General features: G+C 55.1%; 1 protein-coding gene across 1 annotated transcript in view; it reads right to left on the bottom strand.

The window, feature by feature from the left end:
- The window catches only part of LOC103616394 (otoferlin-like), a 76,415-nt gene that overhangs the window by 5,853 nt on the left and 61,431 nt on the right, over positions 1-9,131 (bottom strand). Inside the window, 11 exon segments of the mRNA XM_008634595.2 lie at positions 1-38; positions 752-912; positions 1,497-1,667; positions 2,177-2,304; positions 3,638-3,775; positions 3,914-4,048; positions 4,886-5,010; positions 6,495-6,561; positions 6,892-7,047; positions 7,823-7,852; positions 8,567-8,637. The exon segment at positions 1-38 is cut by the window's left edge and continues 7 nt beyond it. Coding sequence (XP_008632817.2) covers positions 1-38; positions 752-912; positions 1,497-1,667; positions 2,177-2,304; positions 3,638-3,775; positions 3,914-4,048; positions 4,886-5,010; positions 6,495-6,561; positions 6,892-7,047; positions 7,823-7,852; positions 8,567-8,637 — 1,220 coding nt within the window.

Raw genomic sequence — 9,131 nt, 5'->3', positions numbered from 1 at the left:
CGCCAGCGCCAGGTGCTCGGCCGTCGGCTTCTTCTGGCCTGGAGGACAAAGGAGATCTTGGACAACTGGGACAGGGATGGCAAAGCACCCGGGGCCTCCACCCCTGCTCCAAGGTGCAGAACTGCCTCCCCATCCCTTGGGAACACTTTGTTCCTCAGCCGGCATTTCCTCACTCCACCCTCCTCTCTCTATCCCTACAGAAGAGGGTCCAGATCCCCATCCAGTCTTCCCTGTCTGAACCAATTCCATGTCCGCTGACCATGTTTTAACTCCTCTCCTTCACCCGTCCTGGCCCGTCTCCCTCTTTCTTGGGCACATGTGTTGGAAGGCAACCCTCATATCCCATGGTTTGGGAATGCATTTCCATGGATGACTATTTCCTACACCCTGGAAAAGCCATGAGGTGTCTCCATTGCTCTTTGGACATGCACTGCCAGGGGGGTGTTTCCAGAGGCAGCTTCGGTCACTCTGGGTGTCCATGGATGTCCTTGAGTGATTCCAAGAGGAACCCACTGGCCTGGAGGGTCTGTAGGACTCTGGTCCCATACTGGGATGGTGACTGCAGGGCTGGGGGATGGGGCCACCACATCTATCTGGGGGGGTTGGACTGGATGACCTTCAGAAGTCCCTTTCAAACCATTCCATGATTCAAATTAGTCTGAGATTCCAACCCTGGATGATGAGCAGACCCCCCCGACCCCTGCTCCCCTCCAGAACCTCCATCCCATGGGATGACCCCACAGCGCCATACCATTTTCATCCTCGATCTCCGTGGGGCCGGTGAAGACCCTGTTGGCAACTTTCACTCTTCCCCCTGGCCCGAAGTGCGGCCCATCCACTTTTCCCTCTTTGCACAGCTTGGACAGGATTTGGGAGGGCTTCATGGGGTCACGCCAGGTGTTGTACCCATGGCTGGGAACAGGAGGGCCAGGTCAGAGAAAAAAAGGTTGGGAGGAAAGAGACTTTTTTTTCCCTTTTGCCAGAAAAAAAGCCACTGCACCACAAAGGACCCAAAATTGCCGGGGAAAGGATTTGAGGCAGCAGAGGTGAAACTTCAGAGAAGATTTGACCCCTCTGTGCCCCTTCTGCAAACACCTTCCACCCCACCTTGGCTCAGACCTGGAATTCCCAGTGCATCCCACTTGCTTCCTGATGCTCGGCATCACCCCACTTGCTCTGCTCCTATTTCAGCCCTGACCTCAACCCTCTTCCCAGTCCTCCCAGTCCTCCCAGTCCCTCCCTCCTGCCCTGGGCTCCTGACAACTCGTTCCACTGCTCCCTAGTGCTGGTCACAAAACTGGGGACAGCACAGACTCCTCCGTTAAGCCCTGCCCACAGCAGGATTGGATGGAGCGAGGTCCTTCCCAAAACAAATCATTCCGGGATCAGCAGGCAGTGAAGGGGGAGGATTCCTGTGGGAGCTCTTGGCTCGGGGTGGGAGGTGATGCAGAGGAGGGTCCAGGTGGAAGGTGGGGCAGGGAAGGCTTTTCCCGCACATGGAGTAGGTCTGGGACACCCCGCAGGTCGCCCGGTGCTTGCTGTAGAAGCGATTCTCCAGGTCGATCTTGGTCTCCCCAATGAGGTCGTCGGTGCCCACCAAGTCCCAGTCGTACACAGCCACGGTCAGCATGGACTCCATGGGGAAGGTGGCCTCGATGTCAAAGGATCTGGGATTGGGGGAAGTAGAGAAAAGCAGCTGGAGGGTCTGGCTGCCACTCAGGACAGACCCGTGGTTTGTCCGCCAGGGGGGAGGTGGGTATACTCCAGTCCATGGATGGTGTTCAATTTGCATCCACTACTGCAGGACATCTGAGGTGGGTTTTAACTCAACCACCAACTCTGCCAGACCCACCAGCCCTCGACAGGAGGGAAAATCCTTGACCTGGATGTCCCAACAGTTCTGAAACTGAGTTTGTGTTTTATTCTCACTCAAATTTAGGTCTAATGATTCCTCAGTGGGTATTTCACCCCCATCAGATAAATTTCAGGTTCGTCTCTTAAACACCCGCTCCTACACTGACCACACACTGGCAAAGAAGGACATCCCAGAAGGACATCCACACTGTGGGATGAATCCCATCATTCCAGCTCAAGGAGCGGCCACGGGAGAGCTCAGGTGCAGGGCTGAGGGCCGGCAAGCGCAGGCTCAGCTCAGCAATTCCAGGCGCAGACTCACTTCCCAAAGACAGGGTTCAGCTGCTTGGAGATGTAGTTCTCCTTGTCCTTGATGTCCGTCTTGCCCAGCTTGATGGCAATGTAGGGATCGGCTTTCCCGTTGATGTCAGCGGGGTGGAGGTCCGTGGCCTGGAGGGAACAGATGGGATGGGTCACTGCTGTCCCAGGCAGTCACAGATTCAGGGATGGGCTCGTTCTCCATCCCTGAGAACACTCGGCCACTTCAGTCCCTAAACAGAGTGTCTTGGATTGAAACGGGGATATTCCCGCCTCGTGTTAATCCCTGTCCTGGTTTAGGGCAAGGCTGGAGCTGGCTGTGTCCTGAGATGTCACCACAGTCACCTTTGGAATCTCATCAGAGGCAAAAAAGAGGCTCTCGGGAAACACCCTCAGCAAGAACATGACCAAGATGCTGAAACATCCGTCCCCTTCCCCTTGTGTTCTCTCCACACTGGATTCTACCCAGAGAGGGGGTGAGGACCCCCAAACTCTCCAATCCCACCTCCAAGCATGGCGCAGCAGCAGATGCCCACGTGAGAACACATCCACCCAGTCCTGGTTGGTTTTGGCATTGACCAACCAATAGGTTGTCTACTATTCCAGCCTGGTGATGGATGGGAGACTCCATATCCCAGCGGGAAGCAGCTCTGGATGGACAACCAGGCTGGTGGGAAAGGAACCAAAAGTAGGTTCCATTTGTAGCACACTGGGACAAGGTGGTGGCAAAGGGCAGCCCAGGTGCTTCCAGCAGGATGGAGACCCCTCCCAAGAGCCTGGCTGCAGAACTCCACACCTGGGGACAGGTGGATGACCAGCTCAGAGGTCAGGAAGTGACTTTTTCCAGAGCACACTCCATATATAAAGGAACAACGTGCATTGGCTGGATCAGATCAATGATCAAGGAGCACATGTTCAAGGAAGTGCCCTGTCCTTCAGATGGATCTACTCGATCCTGCCAGATCCCGTTCCAGTCTTCTTCTCCCATTCTCTCCCATCCTGAACCATCACTGGGGTGGTGGCATGGCTGTGGAAGGAACCAACACCTCACATTCCGGGCTGGTCCAAACTATCCATGGGAACTGAGCACTAGGATACGCCGGTCCATCCCACCTGCCGGCAGGAGGTCTCTGGATCTGGCAGGAGCTTGGATCTGTCCTGTTCCCAGCGGTGGGAGCACACAGCCCTGGGGACACCGTTCAGGGTCTGGATACCCTGGGATATGCCTGAACAACTTGGGACAGTGGGAGGTGTCCCTGCCCACAGCAGGGGGTGGAAGGGGATGGGCTTAAAGGTCCCTTCCAACCCAAACCATTCCATAACCAAGGAGCTGCTTCAGTCCTCAAGCGGCATCCCGGGTCCTGATGCACTGGATCTAAATCCCACCATCCCTATGGCACCAGGACCAGCTCTGGGTGGAAGGGAGTGCTGGATCCTGCCTGTCACACCCCAAACTCCCACTCACCCTCACGATGTAGACTCGGACCAGCACATTGATGGGGTCGTTGCTGGGGATCCCCTGGAACATCCCAAAGGTGGGGTCATATCCAGCCTCCTTGGTGATGTCATCAGGGAGCGGCACTTTGTAGACACACATGGAGCCCTGGTGCAAGGGAGAGCATGGCCCGGCTGAGTCCTGCTGCCCAGGGTCTCCAGGGAAGCAAACCCATCCCAAAACACCCTCCCCGAGGTCCCAGCCAACATTCCTGACCGCTCACTTTGAACCTCCCCACTCACTCACTTTGAACCTCCCCACTATCCGCTCCTCCTCCGTAGCGTTGTCATCATTGTCCCCGATCTTCCCCCGGAGCAGGTTGAAGGTGTGCAGCCAATCCTCAAAGTTGTCAAACTCTGCTTCCAGCTCTTTGTTGAAGACCTGAGATGACAGGAATATAAAAGGAGGGAATTTGGGATAAAAATAAAGGTGAGGAAAAGATGTGGTGAGTACTCAGACAGCTCAGAAGAAACAAGGGACAGGACAAGAGGAAACGGCCTCAAGATGTGCCAGGTCAGGCTCAGGTTGGATATTTGGAATGATTTCCCCATGGAAAGGGTGCTCAGGCCTTGGCAGGGGCTGCCCAGGGAGGTTTGGAGTGCCCATCCCTGGAGATGTCCAAGGAATTCCTGGAGGTGGCACTCAGTGCTCTGGGCTGGGGACAAGGTAGGGATTGGGCACAGGTTGGACTCGATGGTCTGGGAGGGCTTTTCCAGCCTCAGCGATCCTGGGATTCTGTGAACGTGGACACCTCAGCTCCCAGTGCCTGATTTTTCTAGGAAGAGGAAGGGTCTCCAGCGTTACTGGGTTGGAAAAAGGGCATCTCGGAACAACGGGTGGGGCCATTGGGGCCACTGTCTGGGGGTGTCTCAAACCAAGACAAGGACCCAGGTCCAAACTCCATCTGAGCCCCAGAACCACAGGTGACATAAATCCTAAGAAATCCTTGGGATCACTGAACCAGAGCCCATTCCTGCCCTGAATCCCAGCTGTGCCAGCCACATCCAGGCAGGAAAACTCTCCCCTCCAGCTGGGACATATCCAAGATGCCCCAAGGATGAGCCTATCCCGGGACAACCCCTTTTCTTGTGACCTCAGACTCCTTCCAGCTATGGAGAGAGGCTGGGAAGCCTTGTCCCAAGATACATCCGTAGGAGAGGTGTCCCAAGGCACATCTTCCCTAGGATTAGGTACTTCCTTGGAAACACCCCCCAGTACCTTGAGTTCATCGATCTTCTGCTGCTTCTTCTTCTCAGGGAGCTCGGGGACTGGCTGCTGCTTCTTTTTCTTGTCATCTTTGGGTGCCTTGGACTTGTCCTTGTTCTTCGCCTGAGCCTTGGAGCCTTTCATGGGAGAGTCACCAAGTTTGGTCTCTAAGTCCGGGGGGGAACGGTGCGGAGGGAGGAGATGGAAATGAGGGTGAGGAGGGAGGGAGGAGATGGAAATGAGGGTGAGGAAAGGTGGGGGAGATGGGGCGAGGCTTGGACAAGGTCCTTCAAAGAAGAGGAGCATGAAAGCTGCCAGCTGCCGCTGCCTGCAAGTCCCATCCCAGCCCTGTCCTCTTTCCTTGGCTCTGGATCACAGCATCTCCAGGAGCCTGGAGGTCTCTGTGCAGGGAATTCCAGCGCTGACCTGAGCAGGAATCACTTTGAGGACTACAAAACAGGGACAGAGAACTTCGACAGCGGTGAGAAAACCTGGTCCTGCCCACAGCATCTCTTCTTCCTTCTGCCAGAGACTTTTCCTGCTTTATGGAGCCTGGGGAGTGGAACCCCAGCCTGGGAATACAGAGGGGATGCTGCTGCCCTCGGTTTGTCCAGGAGCAGCTGCAATCACAGGTCACCAGAGCTCGTTCAGAGCAATCACCAGCCATGGACAGCTGGGAAGATGCTGCTGGAAAAGGTGGATTCAAAGGAAACTTCTCCCCCCCGCTGCAATCCCTGTCCCTTGGTGCCTCTGCCAGCTTTCATGAGGGCTGGACAATGCCCAGTGATGGGGACAGACAGACGGAAAAACTTCACATGGAAGAGGAAAGGAAGAAGGAGTGGGAGAGCTGAAGGAAATGGATCATTCTAAAGAGACAGAAAGAAAACCACGGGGGACACCAGAGCAAGCCCAGAAGAACCTGCTCAGAGTTGTCTCCAAGCTCAGCAAGACCCAACCTCATTTTTCCTGGGGTATAAAGATCAGTCTTCCAAAAGAAAGCAGGCTCAGAATTTTACTCAGCTGAAGGATTTTGTGTCACCTGGGCACAACAACAACCCCCTGTCATGGGGACATGGAGCATATGGAAAACGAGGGTGGAATTCCACAGGGACGCCCCTCCCAGCCCTGCTGGCGGCACGGGCAGATGGACAAAGTCACCCTTGACCAACCAGTCCCAGGATTCTTGGCCTGCATCATTTTTGGGACAAAATCAGTATCGCCCAAATTTAGGCAATGTCAGAAGCCCACCTGAGCTACGGACCCAAATTCCTTCAGTGAAAAGCACATTTAGGCCATAATCAATCCCATAATTTTATAAAAGGATCATATATTATATATTATGAATTATATATAAAATGTTATAAATGGATAAATTAGGTGAGACAACTTGCCCTACATTGTGTATTTGTCTTCACCACCCGCGTTAGGACAGCAACAAAGAGCTCAACACGCAGGGAAAAACATCCTCAAAAATCGACCCTTTTTGGGAAAACACAACACACTGGGAGTGTCCGGTTTGGCCGGAGAGCTGTGGCAGATTCCCAAAGGGATGTCCAAGCACCAAGAGGAATCCTGGTCCCACATTTCCCTGCCATGTTCCCTCTCTCACTCCTGGCCTTACCCTCTCCGATCTCCATCTCTTCCTTCTCCTCCGCTTCTGCCGCAGCTGCTTCCTGCTGCCGGAGTTGCTGGGGGAGAAAGGAAGCCACTGGAAATTTGGAACAAAGTTTTCACGGAAAAGCTGCCCAGGGCAGTGGTGGAGTCCCCATCCCTGGAGAGGTTTGAAGCCATGTGGATGTGGCACTTGGGGACATGGTCAGTGGTGGCCTTGGCAGTGCCAGGGAATGGTTGGAGCGATGATCTCCAAGGGCTTTTCCAGCCTGAACAATTTTGGGATTCTGTAACAGTTGTGGGACGCAGCACAGCCCCAAGGCTTTGGAAGGAGCTGGAATTAGGGGAGACCTTGCAGTAAGGAAACAATGTCCCCTGGATACCCCTCGCTGCTGCTCCTCACCCACCTCCTTCATCGTCTCAATGGAAGCGAAGTACTTGGACCACCAGTCCAACATGCTCTCGTCTGGCTCCTCCTCCTCCACTTCCTCCCCGCCACCTCCTCCTCCTCCTCCTCCTCCTCCTTTCTTCTTCTTTTTCTTTTTCTCCTTCTCTTCCTCGGTCTGAAGGGACAAGGGAAGCACAGACGGGGAAGGGGAGGGATCAGGTGAAGGGGAATCGCCTCTGGAAGTACAAAGGTGGGGGGTGACGAGGGAGGACCCCCCAGGCTTGGGGGCCTCACGAACTTTCTCCTTTTTACAGCCGCAGACACTGAGGCACAAAACAGCCAAGGATGACCAAGGTTAGGGAGACAGTGCCAGAATCACGGAATGGTTTGGGTGGGAAGGGACCTTATGGCCCATCCAACTCTAATCCTGACACCTTCCACTATTCCAGGTTGTTGCAAGCCCCATCTAACCTGACCTTGGACACTTTCAGGGATGGGGCAGTCCCAAAACACCTCCACATTTCCATCATCCCATTTATCCACGCATTTCCCAGGCTACATCTCTGGAATCTTCCATGGCAGCCGTCAAACTGTGCCCAGCAAAGCACCCTGGGCCCACCTGATGGAGCGAGGGAACCTTTTCCAGCTGCTGTCTGGCTGTGGTGGGAATCCCCAGCATCCCTCCCACAGGGCACTGCCTGCCTGGCTCCTCCTGGGACAGCTGGGATGGGAAATCCCGGCTCAGAAGAGCTTCCCAAACTGCAGGAACGAGGCCACTGCCACATCCTTTAAGGGGACAGCGCTGCTGTGTCTCTGTTGTGGGACAGAGGGGGGATGTCCCTGCCTGGCTTGGGCTGGGGAGGGTGCCTGGTCCATTGAAAGTGGCACGGAAGGGCTGCAGAGGGAGCAGAGGGTTGGGAGCAGGGATGCAGAGAAGATCCATCGCTTACCACATCCACCTTCACCACTGCATCGGAATTCTGCCGCCCGGGATGGAACGGAACAGGGAGAGGGAGAGCAGGTTAAGGACACACCCTCAGCTGAGTGCAAACCATCAGTCCCAGAATGGCTTGGGTGGGAAGAGACCTTAAATTTAATCTCATTCCACCCCTGCCATGGGCAGGGACACCCTCCACTAGCCCAGGTGGCTCCAAGCTCCATCCAACCTGGCCTTGGACACTGCCAGGGATCCAGGGGCAGCCACAGCTTCCCTGGGAATTCCATCCCACACCCTCCCCACCCTCCCAGGGAACAATTCCTTCCCAATCTCCCATCCAGCCCTGCCCTCTGGCAGTGGGAAGCCATTCCCTGTGTCCTGTCCCTCCATGCCTTGTCCCCAGTCCCTCTCCAGCTCTCCTGGAGCCCCTTCAGGCCCTGCAAGGGGCTCTGAGCTCTCCCTGGATCCTTCTCTTCTCCAGGTGAGCACCCCCAGCTCTCCCAGCCTGGCTCCAGAGCAGAGCGGCTCCAGCCCTGGGAGCATCTTGGCAGGAATCTGTTTTTGTGGAGGAAGCTCTGGAGCAGCAGGGTGGGAGAAGGAGCTGAAAGTCCCATTCTGGTCAAGTAATTGGGCACAGACACATTCAGTGTGACACAGCCCGACGTCCCTGGGACATGCTGCTGATCCAGTTCAGGGTGGAACCCCTCAGAAATCGGCAATTCCATGAGGAAAGAGGTGATGGCACGCGGATACTCACAGCTTCCAGCTTCACCATCGTGTCCATCTTCTTGATGGGAACCTCGGGTTCCATGTTGACAACTATCTCCCCTGTGGGGCGAGAGCGATGGGCCCTGCTGGTCATGGCCAGGTACCCGTTGAGGTGTTTGGCTGGACAGAGGACAGAGAAGGAGAAAGAACAAGGGAGAGGGACACTGGAGAGGAGAAACCGACAGTTCAGGTAGGATCCTACAGGATTCAGACCAGAAACCAAGCTCAGGCAAGATCCCACAGGATTCACACCAGAAACTGAGAATTCAGGAGAGATCCCACAGGATTCACGCCAGAAACTGAGAATTCAGGAGAGATCCTACAGGATTCACGCCAGAAACTGAGAATTCAGGAGAGATCCTACAGGATTCACGCCAGAAACTGAGCTCAGGTGAGATCCCACAGGATTCACACCAGAAACTGAGCTCAGGTGAGATCCCACAGGATTCATGCCAGAAACTGAGCTCAGGTGAGATCCTACAGGATTCCCGCCAGAAACTGAGCTCAGGAGAGATCCCACAGGATTCAGGCTGGAGCGCTGTGGGACCACCTTG

Source organism: Corvus brachyrhynchos, unplaced genomic scaffold (genome assembly GCF_000691975.1).
Source record: "Corvus brachyrhynchos isolate BGI_N302 unplaced genomic scaffold, ASM69197v1 scaffold420, whole genome shotgun sequence".
In the NCBI taxonomy this organism is placed as follows: Eukaryota; Metazoa; Chordata; class Aves; order Passeriformes; family Corvidae; genus Corvus; species Corvus brachyrhynchos.
Note: the sequence above shows the minus strand (reverse complement) of the source record. Positions and strands in the feature narration are given on the sequence as shown.